The sequence below is a fragment of the Sciurus vulgaris genome, assembly GCF_902686455.1.
Source record: "Sciurus vulgaris genome assembly, chromosome: 5".
NCBI classification, from domain to species: domain Eukaryota; kingdom Metazoa; phylum Chordata; class Mammalia; order Rodentia; family Sciuridae; genus Sciurus; species Sciurus vulgaris.
This window is the reverse complement of record NC_136465.1, coordinates 7999581-8017056: the sequence shown is the minus strand read 5'-3', so window position 1 is coordinate 8017056 and position 17476 is coordinate 7999581. Positions and strand designations below refer to the sequence as shown.

At 54.4% G+C, this 17476-nt stretch overlaps 1 protein-coding gene across 1 annotated transcript; it reads right to left on the bottom strand.

Moving 5' to 3' along the window:
- Nucleotides 1-1816: 1816 nt before the first annotated feature.
- Nucleotides 1817-14845, bottom strand: RP1L1 (RP1 like 1; the record flags this gene model as incomplete). Its single annotated transcript, XM_079141827.1, has 3 exons — nt 1817-6720; nt 8540-8681; nt 14249-14845. The coding sequence occupies 3 exons, from the start codon at nt 14843-14845 to the stop codon at nt 1817-1819; spliced, it is 5643 nt and encodes a 1880-aa protein (XP_078997953.1).
- Between the last annotated feature and the right edge of the window lie 2631 nt (nt 14846-17476).

The window sequence follows — 17476 nt, the reverse complement described above, 5'->3', positions numbered from 1 at the left end:
ACTGTGCCATCTGGTCCACTCGACAGCCGGCTCATGGCGTGGTCTCCACCAGCCCTTCAGCCAGTATCAGTGTCAGTCGATGCTGATTGATTTTGGGGAATCCAGCTCAACACTCCACCCCCAGATATACAAAAACGTGTGTGTGTGTGTGTGTCTGTGTGTGTACACATATGACTTTATTTACTGTAAAAAACTTAGGGAATCTCCTGCAGAGAAAGTTAGAAACATGCCAGGTTTTATTGAGACCATCTCCTCCATCTACAGAGAAGGTGACTGCAGATGTGCAGGTATAGCTTATACAGACCTTTGCTTTTGGTGGATACGTTTAAACGACCTGTGGCTGAGCCCTGTTCTTAAGTCATAGACTTCCATTTTCATGAATCTGGATACCACAAAATGGTCCTTATGAACAGGGAAGCAGGTGAGAACCAGTCAAAGAAATTCAACCTCATCTAGGGGCTCCCTACTTAGACAGGACCCAGTCCAAGACCTGCTATGGAAGACGAGGACAGAGGGCGTCTCAAAAACTATAAATACATTTTTTAAATGACAAAGGGTACATGCAAATCAATTTGTTTAAAAAAAGGAAATAGGACCTCAGTAGAAAAATGAGTAAAAGGCAGACACATATAATTTATATGCAAAAACATTTTTTTAAACTTAAAAATTTTTTAATTTCATTAGTAATCATATATATCTAAAATTATACCACATGAAAATAAAGTACTGCTTTTGTCCATAAAATTAGCAAATGGTTTCTCATTTGTAATGGCGATGCCAAACTTGATGAGCAAGTGCCAGGCCAGTGATAAACCAACTGCTGGAATAATAGTTTGGTTAAAGTATTTCGAGAGTCTAGAAATGGTGATATCATTTGATCTAGTAATTTCATGCTTCATGTTATCCTAAAGAAATCACCAGAATCTCAGGAAAAAAATATGGTAAGAAAATAATAATGGAAGCCAGTAAATAAAATAGTCAAATAGACTCCAGTAGGTAAAGGTGAAGAACTTTATGTTCTCATAATGGATCCTTTTTCAGGTATAAGAGTAGGTTTACGCAGCATTTGAGAGAAATAGGGGAAATTCTTATCTAGATAAGTTGGTTTCTTTTTTTAAAACAGTATGTAAATGCCAAGCAAAGAACAAGCTCAACTACTCATGCTTGGGAAGCCACGGGAAGGGACACATCCAGTCGCCCACAGTCGCCGCCTCGTGGGATCGTGAGTTCTTCACCTTTTTTTAATGAATATATGAATTAAGGAAATATATGAATAGATATATGAATTAAGGAAAAACACTTGGACTTTGGGGCTGAGAACAAACTTTATCCAATGACCCTGAATTTGCCTAAATTTCCAAGCATTTACATCTTCAGAGTCAGCAAATATCTTCGAGACTAGGAAAGAAAAGAAAAAACGCCCCTCAAAGTCAAATGAGGTGAGTACAGGAGAGACCAGGGCGAAAGGAACCCGGGGCCGGGTGGGAGGGGCGCGGCAGCTCTGGCCAGCAGAAGGCCACGGAAACCCTGCCACACTTCCAGCCAGCTCCGTCCTCTGGGGCTCTGCAGACACAGGCAAGGGCCGCCTGCCCTGGATGGTAGCGCGGGCGGAGACACCCTTCCTGGCGCTGTGTGAGGGACAGGGCCCCTCTGAAGCCTGAGTGTGGACCTCGGGGACGGTGGGGGCTGCGTTCTTGGAGAGGCTCCATCTTTGCTCTTTTAGCCCCCCCCCCCGCGACCTGAGCCTCCTTCGGGGTTGTAGACAAAATATGAATCAAAACATCTCCAGACTCACGACCGTCTTGCCGCTCGAAGCCTAGAAATCCAGGTCTTCTTGGTGGAAGCCCTCTGCCCCGGGCCCCGCCTGGGCGCAGGGGGAGCTTTGGGCTGCCTTCTCGTCATTATCTATGCCACAGTCGTCACCTGTCCCCCGCTGTGGAGTCTCTGGGTCTGAAAGGGGCTCTTCGTGCTCAGAGGTGGAACTTTCTGGATACATGGAGGTGACATTTGTCTCTGCAGGTGGCTCCGACTCAGCCTCGGTGCCCCCATGATCTCTGCCTGCGTGAGCTTCCTCTGAGCCCTTTTGGGAGACCTGGGAGCCGTTGCCCAGGGTCGACCTGCTAGAGGAGCAGTCATGTGCTTGGTGGCCTATCCTTGGGTGGGGGGTGTCCCCACTTGGGGCAGGTGACGGTGGGTTCACCTCTTGGTCTGTGCTGCTGTTTCTGGAAGCTTCCCTTCTCTGGCCCTGTTCTGGGCTGGCTAAAGGGCCCCCTTCTTCCTCACCTTGACTTCCTCCTTCTGACTCTGGCGACTGTCCCTCTCCTCCAGCTTCCTGGGCCTCTGTGGCATCGACACCATCACCTAGTCCTCCTGTGGCCTCTGAGGTGTCCCCGTCCCCAGAGTGCTCACACAGGGTTCCTTCCTTCTCAGGCGCGCCCTGCTCCAGCGGCTCGGTCTCCTCTGGGGTGCTGCCCATGCTGCTGTGGGCTCTTCCAGCCTCAGCCTCCGCCCCCATCTCCTGGTCATTGGTCCCCTCTGCCTCCTCTCCTTCAGCCTCTTCGTCTCCGCTGGGCCTCTGGCTCCCTTTGACCTCACTTCCCTCGCCCACTGTGGGGCCCAGGTCCAACCCCAGTTCCTGACTTCCGTGGGTTCCCTGGACATACCCAGCTCTTGAGGGGTCATCCTGAGGGAGCTCCGTCCCTGTCGTCTCAGGGGCCACCTCCTCTGCCTCTCTACTGGTACGTCCCTCTTTCTTTTTCTGCAGAATTTGCTGCAGGTCAAAGGCCTTTTTGATAGGTGCACTGTAGGCCCCCGTAGTGTCCTTCGGAGACACTGGGGCCACTTTCTTCCTCATGCAGGCCTCACAGGGACAGAACTCATCCTCCTCAGTCTCCCTACGCGGCTGGGTCCCCAGGGCTTCGTGGAGGGTGGGCCTGTCCTCCAGGGTGAGGGAGAGGGGCCCCCGGGCATAGGTCTGCTCAGAGAAGGCCGAGAGGTTGCGCAGACCCTGGAGGCGCCGCCTGCGCTGCTCGGTCTGCAGGGACGCCTGCCCCCTGAGGGCTTCCCTGGGTGGCACAAAGGCCATCTTCCCGATCCGGCTCTTTATCTTCTGGAGCTCTTTGTTAATGCTCTCTTGGAGCCGGTGGCCCACGTCCTGCTCCAGCTCGGCCACCATCTGGTCCAGCAGGCAGTTGTCCTGCAGGCTCCAGCGGGCTCGGAGGCCGGCAGTGGCGGCAGCCAGGTGCGCCATGAAGGCCTTCTCCATCTTCTTCAGCAGCCTGGATACCCAGCTGAGGTCAGGCTCCAGAAGTACTCTGTGGGCCAGAGATGCCCTGGACTCCCCAGGCCCTGGGGTGGACTTGGCCTGGGCTTGTTCACAGCCCAGCACAGCTGCTCTGGACAGCTCTTCCAGACTGGACTTTGATGTGGGACCAGTTTGGCTCTCACTGGGGTTAGAGTCCCTCTCGCTGAGAGGAGAACCAGGGCCTTCTGCAGGTTGCTCTGTGCTTCCTGGGGAACACAGCCCTGCAGAAGCAGAGTCTCCTCCTGCTTCCTCTTCCTGTGCCCCCATGTCTCCCAGCGTGCCCTCCCCACCTGGAGAGCAAGCCCCTGACAACTCCTCCCCGCTGACTCTTGCTTCTTCTGGAAGCCCTGCCTCCTCAACACCCTCTGCTGGGGGGCTTTCTGTCTCTTCTAGTTGCACCTCCGCTTCCTGCACCATGTTTTCAACTGATTGCTCTGGGCTGTTGTCCAGTTGTTCCAGACCGTTGCCCAGCGTCTCTTCCCCGTGGCCTGCTCCTTCTTCCCCACCGGTGGCACAAACCCACACTTGAGAGCTGGAGGAAGCTGTGAGACCACTTGGCTGCGGGGTTCCCAGGTCCTCCGGGTGCCCTGAGGAGCTGGAATCAGGCCTCTGGGAGATCTGCAGGGGCAGCACCGTCCTCTCGGGGACCAGGGCGCAGTCTGCAGCACAGGGCACACTACTCTCCCCCGAGCCTCCAGAGCCACTGCTGACATCCACACCCGAGGAGGAGGTGGGTGTGAAGTTGTCAGTCACCGGTGAGGCCTGTAGTGAAGTGAGGTCCCCAAGGCTCAAATCCAGTATGCCTCGTCCAAAGCCACACCGTGGCCACAGGGTCTGGGAGATGCTCAGCAACTCCTGATACAGAGCTGAGTCTGTGAGCCTCACTTTGCCAGCAGGAGACCCAAGATCCTCATCAAAGAAGCGGAGTCTGGCGAGGCAGGTGATGAGATCACCCGCCAAGCGACTGAGCCTCCTGGCCTCGGTACTGGACACCTCTGGGAGGCTGCTGGGCCTGCCCTGCTTGAAGCCCATCAGGGCCTTCATGATCTGCATGGAGGCAGAATCTCTGTGCGGAAGGACATGTGGGCTCATGCCACGGCCCACTGTAGCCCCTTCTCCCACTCTAGTCTCCACAGCAGACTTGGACGCCTGGCCTGGAGCTGCATCTTGATGAGAACCATCTCCTGATCCGGAGGCTGCACCGCCAGTCCCTGGGGGCGTTCTGTCTGGCTCTGGAGACTCATCAGTATCCTCTTCCAGGGGCTGCTGTCCAGCCTGAGTCTGATCCCTGGGGCTGCTCAAAGCACGATCCTCACCAGGGTCCTCCACGGGGCCTTCTGGGACATTGCTGACCATACTCGTGGCCTCATCCACCATCTCCTGTCTCATGAGAAGGGGCTCTTCTGGGATGTTGCCCAGCCATTCACGAACCATGGCATCCGGTGAGGTGTGGGGCAAAGCAGCGGGTGTCATGGCACCATCTTCCTGAGCTTCCTCGAGGCCGCCCCCATCACCGGAGCTGGTCCCCAGCAACACACTCTTGGGCCCAGAACCAGGGCTGGTCCTCCCTTCCGCCGTGACTGTTCCCACAGTCCCTGACTTAGGGCCAGGGGACAGCCTGCTCTCGGCCTTGAATTTTTCTCCCCCCAGCTTGCTCCCGCTGGACCCCCCGCCATCAGCCCTCCGGTGGCCACTGTTGGTGCTGCTGCTACTGGAAGGGAGCTTCTTGGTGCAGGGCCGGCCCCTGGGAGGAGTGGGGCAGTAGCTGCTGCACACCCAGCAGGCTTCAGAGGAGGGCCCCCAGGTGGCCTGCATTTGACCACTGTGGCTTCTACAGAGAGGGGATGACCCAATCTGTGGGCAGCAGCAGCCTCTGTTGGCTCCTGGCTCCTCTCCCTCAGGACTTCCAACTGGCAGAGCCAAGGACAAGGAGGGCCCTGGGGTATCCTCTGCTTGGCCCCCGAGACTGCCATCCCCTTGCGCATGGGCAGATGTGGACTCTGGGGAACACGCCTTGTGCTCCGTGTCCCCCACCAGTTCCACCGCGCAGTCCGAGTTACTCACAGGTGTAATGCTGGCCACTGGCAAGTCCTTGGAGTCAAGAGAGCCAGGGAAGGATGGTTCTGGGTCCCTGGAGGCCTGTTTCCTGGTTCTGGATGAGTTCTGAGGAAGTCGCGATGCTGGACCACCTGGGCAGGACGTTGGTGACTGTGGGGCTACAGAGGAGCCTGGCAGGTAGTGGGCCAACCTGCAGTGATGACACTGCCTGGCACAGCCTCTCTGGACCACTCGGCTGAGGCCAGGAAGACCAGGCGAGGACACTGCACTGGATGGTCTCTTCCTCCTCCTCCCCAGCTGGGCAGGGCTGCAGGCGAGAGGCAGGGGGGAGCCTCCCTCTGCATCCCAAGAGTGAGAATGGCCAGGAGCCAGCGGCAGCCCTGTCACAGGCCCATTGCTCAGAGATGGGAGACTCCGGGTGGGAGCATCAGGGCTACCGTCCCGGCAGATCTCCTGGGAAGTCCTGGCCCTTGCTGGGCTCAGGCAGCCCTCGTGCTGGCCGCCCCACGTGCTGGACTCCTCATGAGACCTGGCACAGGCTGAGGAGTCAGAAAGGGCCCCCTTTGCAACTGGGGTCCCGGGTCCCAGGCAGCCATGGAGCCCTTGGCCGCCCAGCCCTGCTTCCCTTGGGCAGGAGCCCTGGCCAGCTTCCCTCTCATCTCCGCACTGGGAAGCAGCCGTGGAGGTTGGACACGGGCTGTCACTGCCCTCGCCGCCCTCTGGGGTCCTGGGGCTGCAGGAGTCTGGCTCAGAGCCCTCAGTGTGCCCAGCACTGGAGGCAGGACTGGCACTGTCCTTGCTTCCTCTCTCCCTGTTGTTGGCCCCTCGGCTCCAGCGGCCCCTGCAGTGAGAGAGCTGGGCCAGCCCTGACCTCCGAGGAGCCGACCCTCCGCCCTGAGGGACGTACAGGGGGTTCCTCCAGATCTCGAAGCTGGGCCGTGGCTGCCGGCCTCCCTGGTATCCTGCCTCACAGGGACCCAGTCTCTGTGCCCCTGACTCTGAGAAGCCCCACGGGTGCTGTCCCCATCTGCAGCAGAAGGGGTTCACCTGCCCCAGGACTGGGCCCTCCCCACTGGCCCTTCCCACCCTGTGGGCCCAGGGCAGCGTGTCCTCGCCCAGGAGGTGCAGGCGGACTTTCATCTCCACAGACAGGCTGCCATCCTCGTTCATGCAGACCTTCTTCTCCACATTATCACCAGCCACCAAGGGGCCAGACGTGTCCTGAGGGTGCCTGTTGGGAGCACCATGCAGGGGTGCTGCGGGGTCTCTGAGACCAGACAAGGAGGACTGTGGTGGCCTGCTGCTGGACCTGGACCTCAAATGGATCACGCTCTGCTTGGCCTTCGGCCCCCAGCAACCTGGCGTGTAGTGGAGAGTAAGAGAGGAGAGAGAGAAGAGTGAGCAGGCGGCAGAGGACATGGGCAGGAGCCTCCGCCACCACATGACACGGCCACCTCCACACCGCACAGGACGGCAGAGCTGCCCACGGGCGCCTGCAGGGCCTGCCAGGAAGAACCTCAGGGAAGGGTCCCCAGATGGCCTGTTGGACCACTGGAGGGCCCCGGATGAGGGATGCCCCAGTGTGTGGGCAGCAGCATGATGAGCTGGACTCATGGGGAGTCCAGGGAATGGGGTGGCAGGACTTCCCAGGAGAAAGCCTCCCGAGAGACAGCCCTGACGCTCCCCCCATGAGTCCAGCTTCCAGACTGCTAGCCTCCTGCTGGGCAGCTTTGGGCAGAACTGTTTTCTGAACGCTAAGAGAAGCGTGCTGCGTGGGTCCGGGAGGTGTGCTTTCATGATGGTGCGTGGCCAGCTGTGCACATAAAGCCACCAGTACGGAGCCAGCAGGGCCACAGCGGGCTCAGCGCAGGGCTCCTTCAGCCACAGCGCAGGGGGCACGCTCGGCACCCTGCCGCCTGCAACCCCAGCACACGCGGGAAAACGCCCTGTGATGACTCGTGGTGACTGATCTCACTCACACTTCCAAGCTCTTGGGCTGATACATGATGGCCAGGCAGGGCCTGGACCCACACTATCAGACCCTGGTAGTCCAGCCTTCACCCCTCCAAGGAAAACAAGAAGGAGCCACTGAGGACAGAAAGTGGCCCCGGGGAAGAATGGACACGCTGAGGGCTTTCTCCTCTCATCTCCTGAACTAGGCGAGGTGGCAGGGCTGGGAGGGCAGAAACTGGGCTCGTGGCCAGCCATGCAAACCCCGTGAGCACAGCTGGGCAGCAGAGGGCAGCAGGGGGGCCCAGGGCTCCTCTGGGAGGGACCTGGGCTGATACCTGTGCCTCCGGCCCCTAGGGTGGCACCTTCACTGAGGGTATGGTAGTGGGTGTTCTCTTGGCAGATTTTCATAAATGACAGCACTTGGTTTACTCGCTAAGCTTTGCTCATTGTCCTTCCAATCTTTGCACTTTAATCTTTTATTCTGCCTTTGTTGATCATGCTTTTTACGTAGCATGTTTGATAGCAGAGCTGTGCCCAGGCTGTGGCACTGGGCAGGCTGGCTGTGTGGACAAAGGCTGCACTGCATCTGGATGCATGATCCATGGCATCAGTGCTAGGGGCCCCCTGCCCCAGACAGCCACGGCTCTCGGAGGATGCAATCCTGCACGCACAGGTCCTTTCACCACCATGAAGCCACGCCCACTGTGTTTCCCAATAAGTTATTTTAGACCCAGAAACTTCCAACTCAAGATTTCCTGATTTCTGCAGGGCCTGGTGGCACACACCTGTAATCCCAGAGGCTTGGGAGGCTGAGGCAGGAGGATAGCAAGTTCAAAGCCAGTCTCAGCAACAGTGAGGTGCTAAGCAACCTACTGAGACCCTGTCTCTGAATAAAGTACAAAATAGGGCTGGGGATGTGGCTCAGTGGTCTAGTACCCCTGAGTTCAATCCCCGGTGCCCGCCCAAAAAAGGTTTCCTAATTTGTTACCTTTAAACACCACACCCTGCCTTCTCCAATCAGCATCAAACGCCCAACCCAGTTAAGGTTGATGGCTATTAAGAAGAAGGGAAAAGACACAAGAGAGACCCTCCAAATGACGGGACTACCTAAAAACTGAGGCCAAAGGGCACATTTCCTGAATTGCCCGGAAAGGAGAGCTGCCCGGCCCTAGCAACCCACCATTCAGCGCAAGTCAAATTGGAGGAACCCTAAAACAAACTCACTGCTTTTGTGCCTTGATGTCAGCCCAGATAAAGTTTCGGTCTTGTTTCTTTGGGCACTTTCCATAGCCGGAGGTCTGAAGGCCTCATTCCCAGCACACACCAGTGTGGACGGGCTGCGCAGCAGAGCCTGCAGAGAGTCCACCTGCAGAGGACAGCGTGAGCAGAGACCCTGTCCGCAGAGACCCCCCGCCCCCGGAGGCCCAGGGAGTCGAAATCCAGTCTCTTCTGCCCTTCCCGGTATTTGCAAGTCACACCCAGAGCCTCAGAGCCTGTCACCCATCATGACACCTCCCTGCCAGCTGAGCACCGGGACCCTCCCACGTGACTTCCGTTGCAGCTCTCCCTCCACCAGGTGGGAGCCTGACTGCTGGCCACTGTGAACGGAAAGAAGGTCAGAGCCCTCGGGCCTCTTCCCTGCCCTCATGTCCACCCTCCAGAATGCATTTCAAGTGCTGCGGCAGAAAGCCCTCCAGCTCCAGCCCTGACTCCACATTCCACCATTTTCCCAGGCAGAGTCCTCTCTGGTGTCAGGCCTACGTTTTCCAGTATAATCCGCCCATTGCCTCTGCCTCTGCCCAAGTAGAGTGGAGGGGACAGAGCTGCTGGCCCCGCAGCCCCTCCCTGCCTCAGTCCCGAGAGGTGTCCAGACTGCTAACCCCCACGGCCCCCAAACCGACAGCAGTGTCCCCACCCAATCCTGGCTCAGAGTGAAGCAGCCAGGAAACAGTCCCCATTTTTAGAAAAAAATCCCACCGGGCCCCAGAGGTGCATGTGTGAGGGTTTTCACTATTCCTACCATTACTAGCCGTCTTGGGGGATTCATTTCATCTTTAAAGTGAAGAATATGTTCTTCCTTTTCTCTAGTTAGAAAAGTACTCTCATTAACAAGGAAATGAAAGAGAGAACTCTTACATTCTCCCCCCCAAATGACATCAATTTCTTGTACTCCAGATCTTTCAGCCCAGTTAATTAGAAGTGTGTTTTCAATTTCTAGATGCATTTCTTCTTTGACTTAGATTTCTAGTCCATCGCAAAACTACAGACACGAGCCAGTTCTTTCAGCTTATAGATGTAGCCATGAGTCTAGGGAAACAGACTCTCCAGGAGAGAAGACAGAACTTAGGTCTGAATGGTGCTTCCATCCCTGGGGGGCAGGTGGAATCTAGGTCTGTAAACAAAAGAGCATTATCAGGAGTTCAGCCAGCAGAAGACCCAAAAGTGAAGTCTTGACACAGCCTTCTCTGGGGAGCAGCGTGGTCAGAATGTCTACAGAACTGCTAATAGATCCGCGGTGAGTTGGCATGAATGTATCCTAATACCTCTTTCTCCCATGAACATTTTGTGCCTTCTCTCTCCCTTGCTTAACCCTCTAAAGTGTTAGCTAACCCAAGGTAAGGACTATTCTTTGTGGTCTGTATATGGCATATGCTAGGGCATGGTAAGTCCTCAATAATTCAAGAGCATTTTTGCATTGTGACTTTGAAACCATAGATTCTCACGATATCCTTTGCCAGCTGTGCAAATACAAACACGTTACTGAGCCTCTGTGCCTTGTTTTTCTTATCTATCCAATGGGGAAATAGCATTAGCTATCCTTTGGGAGCGTGTGGTGAATGCTAGGCTCTAGAGCAGGCCACGTCTGGGCTGCTTTCCAGAACTGCAGAGCTTAGGAAACTGGAAGCCTACTTCCAGATCTCCCTTGCAGCTAGGGTTCTCAACATGAAATCGGTCCCACTCATTGGATGCACCTGCCCAAGGCAGGAACTGTGGCAGAAAAGCAGAGGTCATCTTCTTTCACTTTTTGACTTGCTGGCAAGCAACAGGTGCAGAGAGGCTATGCTGCAGAGATGGCAAAAGCCACCCTCCTTGTGTGTCCTCTCACTGGCTCCTGTGACACAATCACCTTCCCCAAGCTGGGTCACAGAGATGGAGGGGTGACACTGAGCCAAATCATCCCAGTGACAGTCACTCTGTGGTCCACTTTGCCCACTGAGTTAGAGGTTAATTCAGTGATATTCTGGAATCTTCTCCAGGAATGCAGCCTTGGCCTCCAGCCTTTCAGTGAACCTTGAAACATCAAAACTCTCTGTGCAGAACTCCTTCCTGCATAACATACCAAGAGAGGACTCTTTCCTGCACAGAGCCACGGCTGACTTGGCTTGTGTTATCAGAGGTGGTTGCAGGCCTAGACATTCAGGATGAGAATCTGGGGTTAGTTATCTGGCCTCATTGCATTTGAAGGTGTTGATAAGCTGGGGACAATGGGAAACTGATAGCCCATGGTGCACAGTGACAAATTAGGTTCTTAAAAGGTGGCCTTGGATAAGTAGAAGCAGTGTACTGAGAGCAGAACTTCAGCTGCCCTGGCTGCCATCGTAGACTTATAATGAAACTAAAGAATATGAGGACTGAGCAGCAGGTTGCTGCTCTGGCCAAAGAAATTGGCAGCTCAACCTCTAAACCCACCAATCAAGGACAGCCAGAAGGCGTGGGAGCTTCCATAACTATTGCCAAGGAATCTCTTTTCTCTTGTAGCCAAAACTCAGATGCAGAAACTGATTTCGCTGGAAGCCAGCTGACCTGGTGTCAGTAGCCCATTGAGCCACGAAGCAGGTGTTGGAGCAAGAGTTGGTTATCAGGAGGACGATAGGCTCTGAGTCATGCTCAAGAAGCTCAAAACGGGGCATGACCAGGTTGCTCGGGCAAAAGTGCCTCCCCTCAGCACACACCTGTGGCTTCCTGGAAAATTCCCTAGGACCAGTTCACCGAGGAACAGGTTGGGCTCTGGGCCTCAGAATATGCCAGCCTGACAGAGTTGGCAGTGGTAGCATTACAGATCCATCCAGCACCATGAAGGGCAACAAGAAGGAAAGTGTGGGGACAGTGTGTTTCGGTTGACTGTCCTCTTGGAAGGAGCAATGGCAAGAGGTTCTCTGCCATTTATGGGCAGTGGTTGGCAGTTCAATCCAGCAATCAGGGACTTGGAAGAAGCAGGACTGGAGGGCTGGTGGTGGGGAAGCGTAGAGAAGAATCTGTGAAAGGATCTCTCAGGATCGGCCCAGAGGGTGAGAACGTTGATGTTCTGCGTGTTCGTCAAAGGGAGCTGATCATGTGCAAAAGTTGACCTGCACAGTGGACAGCAGCTGCCCTTCTTCAGCTGCCCCAGGCATGCTCCATCAGCTCATGAACAGAGAGGCTAAATCACACAAAGGAGGAAAGCAAGCTCCTCTCCATTCACATAGATCTGGCTACACCTTCTCAGGGTCCCATCTGCCAAGAGCAGAGACTCATGCTAACCTCATGCTTTGCATCATACCATGAGGGCCTCAGCCAACCTCCTGGGAGGGAGCTAATGACATTGAACTCCTCTATCTATGAGATGGTCAGACATATGTTATCACTTAGATTTACATGCATTTTGGATAGATTTTGTTTCTTGTCCATCATTCTTCTTCCAGTATCACTTTCCGTGGGTTTTCGATGCTGTATCCCCAGATCACTTCCATCCAAATAACTGATTTTAGAGTAAAAGACTTAGTAGAGTACAAATAACCCAATCAACAAATGGGCTAAGGAAATGAACAGACACTTCACAGAAGATGTACAAGCAATCAACAGATATATGAAAAAATGTTCAACAGAGAAATGCAAATCAAAACTACACTAAGATTCCATCTTACCCCAATTAGAATGGCAATTATCAAGAGCACAAGCAACAATAGGTGTTGGAGAGGATGTGGGGAGAAAGGTACACTCATACATTGCTGGTGGGACTGCAAATTAGTGCAGCCACTCTGGAAAGCAGTGTGGAGATTCCTTAGAAAACTTGGAATGGACCTACCATTTGACCCAGCTATCCCACTCCTCGGCCTATACCCAAAGGACTTAAATTCAGCATACTACAGAGATACAGCCACATCAATGTTCATAGCGGCTCAATTCACAATAGCCAGACTATGGAACCAACCTAGATGCCCTTCAATTGATGAATGGATAAAGAAACTGTGGCATATATATATATATATATATATATATATATATATATATATATACACAATGGAATATTACTCAGCTACAAAGAATAATAAAATTATGGCATTTGCAGGCAAATGGATGAAATTGGAGAATATCATGTTAAGTGATATAAGCCAATCTCAAAAATCCAAAAGAGGAATGATCTCACTGTTTAGCGGATGATGACACTTAATGGGGGGTGGGAGGGGGACAAGAATGGAGGAAGGAGGGACTGTATAGAGGGAAAAGAGAGGTGGGAGGGGTGGGGGGGAAGGAAAAAAATAATGGAATGAATCAAACATCATTACTCTATGTAAATTTATGAATATGCAAATGGTATGCTGTTACTCCACGTACAAACAGAAACAACATGTATCCCATTTGTTTACAATAAAAATAAATTTAAAAAAAAAAAGACTTAGTGGGTTCACATCCGTGGAATTCACTGTGCAGCAGGTGGTATATGCCACCACCCCAAAGCAGCCACGGCACTGGGAACAGTGGAATATTCTCTGGAAGACTCCGTTTGGGAGCCAGCTGGGAAGCATCCCTTTACAATGCTGAGGTATTATCTGACAGGATGTTGATATGTGCTTCAACCTGGCAACCAAGATGGAGTTCTGTGTCTCCAGACTGCAGATCACTGGCAACCACGGGGAGGAAGTAAGTGTGGCTCTTCTCCTGTTACACCTGTGAGTCAGGAACCCTTCTTTGCACCTGTGGCTGCAAACATTTGACTTCCCATCCCAGCAACTTAGGGATTTGCTGGCTTGAAGGCCTCAGTACCCAAGGGAGAATTTCCCCCCGGGGGATGCATGGCAGCTCCATGGAGCTGAAAGTTGAGACAGCCACCTAGTTGTATGGAGTTGCTCATGAAGATGAACCAACAGGCAACTAGAGGGTTCCTGGGTTGGATGGGGTAGTTGGTTATTATCAAGGGCAAGCAGGGTCACTGTTACACAGAATCTGTTTGGGTACCTTCTCTGACTGCCATGTTCAGGGATACAATTTAACACAGGCCACAGCAGCCCCATAAGGGAAGACCTCCAAGGCTCAGACCTCTCAGGACTGTGGCTCAGTCACTCTACTAGGAACATAACCATAACTAGCCAAGGCCTTGGGGGGAGGCAGAAGGAACCCTGGGTGGGTAGAGGAGGGGAATTTTAAATACCAGCCTTATGAGACAAAAGCTTGATCTTCTTCCCACCTCTGCTCGGTAACGATATTAGGTTTATCTACGTTAACCAATTTCCTATTTTTGCTTGCTTTCAAATTTTTATACCATTTTACTTAAGATATTTTTATTGGCATGGACTTCCATGGGTCTTAACCTAAAGGACACCATGTGTGGTTGTGGTTGAAGTAGAAAACAGGGGTGCAGTGACGGGGTGACTTGGGAAAGAATATGAACGTGTTTTTGATTGCTCTGAACTCTCATGAAAGGAGACCGCTGAGGGGACTGGAGAAGAAAATAAAGAGTGCAAAGCATAAGAGTCTGGTTCTTCCTAGGTGCTTAGTAAATGGGATCTGGAGACGCGGGAAGCGGTACCTGCTCCCACAACTGACCTGACTGAAGCATTCCGGCTGCTCGTCTTTGGGTAGCACAGAGCAGTCAGGAAGAGCTTCCTGCCCCGTCTGTGTTCTGACCTGAGATCAGGGGCCTTGTTTAAGAACTTATGGGCCCTGACAGCCTACCTTTTTCCCACTGGTCGTGTATAGCTGCTTCACAGGAAAGTGCAGAAGATCCGAGGCTTTGCTGAGAAAGGCCACCAGGCTTCTGGTGTTCCTGTGGCTGAGAACCACGGTCTCCTGGAATCTGGGGTCCCTGTTCTTAACCAGCGTTATCCTCCTTGGAACTTTAGGTCCTTTCCAAGAAGAGGATGTTCCTGGCACCTCATGCACCCCTTCCAAATCCCGTGACTGCAGAACAGTCCCCTGAGGCTGGCCTGGTCCCGGGGACTTGGGGGGCTTTCTATCCGAGCAAAGGTAGCAGCCACCATCTTGCAGCTGCTCCAGGGCACTGAGGCCATGCAGGCCCCGGGGCGTGGTGACAGAGCGCACTCCAAAGGAGAGGGGCATGCGCTGAGAGAGCTCGTCCATCAGGGCGCTGAAGGTCTTGAAGGTGCGCTGGTGAACAGCCAGGCGAACGCCTGCAAACTGTGCATCCCCTCGCTTGAGGAAGGTTATCTTCTTGGCTGGTGTGACGTGGGTGACGGAGGGAGTGCGAGCCACAGAGGGCAGGAGGCACTGCCGGTGACTCGGGGCCTGGGCATGCCTTGGAGAGCTGTTCATGACGTGGAGGCCCAGGCAGCTGCAATGGCAAAGGCAGAGGGAGTCAGGTGGCTCCTGGGCTTCTGCTTCCTGTGTCTCCCCTTCTTTATTGAGGTGCTTCCTACCCACTCCAAATTGCTCCACTCGACTGGCAGGGCTGGAGCAGAAGGCGCTGGTCCCAAACCCCTCAGGACAGTGGACTAGACAAGGGACCTTGGAGCTCGCTCTGTGACCCAGAGAGGAGCACCACCAGAAGTCCTGCGTGTTCCTCGCCACTCAGGCTGCGTGCCGCCTCTTACCCCCCACCCCCAGGTCTTGGCACGCTGCCGATGAACCTGTGGGCGAACTTCCCGGGAGGAAGATGGGCTCAGACCGGCTGGGTAGGCCCAAGGCCATTCGCCATTCCTGTTCCGTCCACCCCTGGCAGGGGAGCCCCAGGGGCTCACACGGGACTCTTGTGGAAGCCTTCCTGTTCCAGATCACCGTGCTCTGTTCCACGCACCTGCCAGTCAGCCTGTCCTGAAACCCAGCTTTCCTGTGCTCCAAAACCTGCAGGTGGTCCCCTACCTGCAGAAAAGGCCCAGGCCTTACCCACATTCAAGTGATTCTGCCACTTGTGCCGCCTCCTCCAGCCTCTGCTTCTTTCCTGCCAACCGAGGGTTCTCCCAGGTGGCCCATCCTTCTGCCCCCCTGCCCCTTGCTGGGGAGCCTTCCTCGGCCACCACACCCCAGCAACCCCCACACCCAGCGCAGTTTCTCCAAGCTACATCCCCCTGTTCCACTCCACCAAGGCCTGGAAGGCAGAACCTGCCCTCTCCCGGGCGCCCGCCCTTGGACTTGGCACAGATCAGGCCCCAGGAAATGCATACTGAATGATGCTGATTAATTGCGCCTGTTGGTAAACTGGCCCCTTCAACAGTCAGATGAGGAGCTTCCCAGCTTACGGGCTGTTCAGTGTCGTACTGTGACCCTCACTAATTTGCTCCCTACAGGGGCCAGCGGCCTCCCCTCTGGGCCATCAACATCCTTGCACGGCTACTGGGACCATTGCTCCTCCCTTCCATCTTCCCTCCATTTAGCTCCATGCACCAGAAGGGGAAGAACCCCTCTCATTTTCACAATCTTGGTCTACAAAAAGGCCTTGCAACCCTCCCTCATCTCTGACGCAGCTCTGTAATTGGCTTCTTCGACCTCCTGCGTCCCCACTGATCCTTGCAAGCTGCTCTCTCTAGGCCTCCAGCTAATGTCCCTGCAGCTGCTGGAAGCAGGTGCCTCGAGGACAAACCCTCAGGGCCAGCTTTTCTTCCCACTTGATTTTTATTTCCATCTGTGACTATGGGCATCCTTCTTGGCCCTTCCAAAGGAACCCAGAGGTAAAGGAAGCATGACGGTGTCCCCAGTGCCTGTCACCCAGCTTCATCATGTCCTTCAGCACCACTGTGTCTCCCGGCACCACATAGCCACGTCTCTAACATCACCATGTCCCCCAGGATGCCGGGGCTTCTTCTCCTGCTGCCCACCCCACCCCCTTGCAAAGAGGTCCTCTACTGAGACTCTGGGACACCAGCCTTGCAGGGCATTGGGAGGACACCTGGCCTGGAGCTGAGGCAAAGGCCCTCCAGGGGTCCTGGATGCTCAATGCCCGACCACCCTTCCCTCTGACGTTCTTCTAGAATGTAATATCTTTCTGAGCCGGAATTTCTGATCTTCAACTGGATTTTTGAAATAAAAAGAGACCTGAGGGATCCTAAATGCCAAAGATCAGGTGGACAGGAGCTGGAGTGCCTACGAAGGTGAACAAGCACACAGCCTGGGAAGGGACAGGGAGGTCCTGACTGCGCTCCCGATAGACGCACCTGCCCTCGTGTGACCTACGCGCACGCACACACACACATGCCCATCCACACTTACACACTCCACACCTCCCACATGAACACACTCATGCATATTCACACCCATCCACACTTGCACACACGCATGCCATGCACACTCAGACCTATTCACACGCATACATGCACACAGCATGTATTTAGAAGTGCATGTGTTCAGAGAGAATGTCAGGCGTGGAGGAGCAGGGCTGGAGGCCGGCCCAGGAGGCGAGGCCGAGTGCATGGGCACCACCTTACGTGTGGCAGGCGGAGGCGGCACCATCCTCCAGCCTCGTGGACACAGAGACGGGCACAGCCTAGTCCCTGTAGGGTCACCAGCAAGTATGGCCTTCTCTTGCAGTCAGGGGACAGGAGACCAAATGGGGAAGATTTCCTTCTCTGAAGAGACCTAAGGAGTCAAGTCCTCCAGCTCAGAGGTCACCTGCCTCTCGGGTTTGGTGTTCATTCATTCACATGCAGCCAACAAGGTTTCTGGGTGTCTACTGCACTTCACACTCTGCCTGAATCACAGGAATGACATGGTTCCAGCTGCAGAATCCCCACCTTCTAGTGTGACAGCGGACACGCTCGTGCACACTATTGCAACAAGCAGGGACCCCACACGCAGGACGTGTCAGAAAGCAGAGAGAGGGCGAGTCAGGGGAGGCTTCTAGGAAGTCGTCACGTGGAGGCTGCAGTGGAGACTGAAGGACAATGTGGAAGAGGCTAGGACGAGCTCGACATATAGGCATGGCCTTGGCACCACCACTGTCTGGCTGGGGTG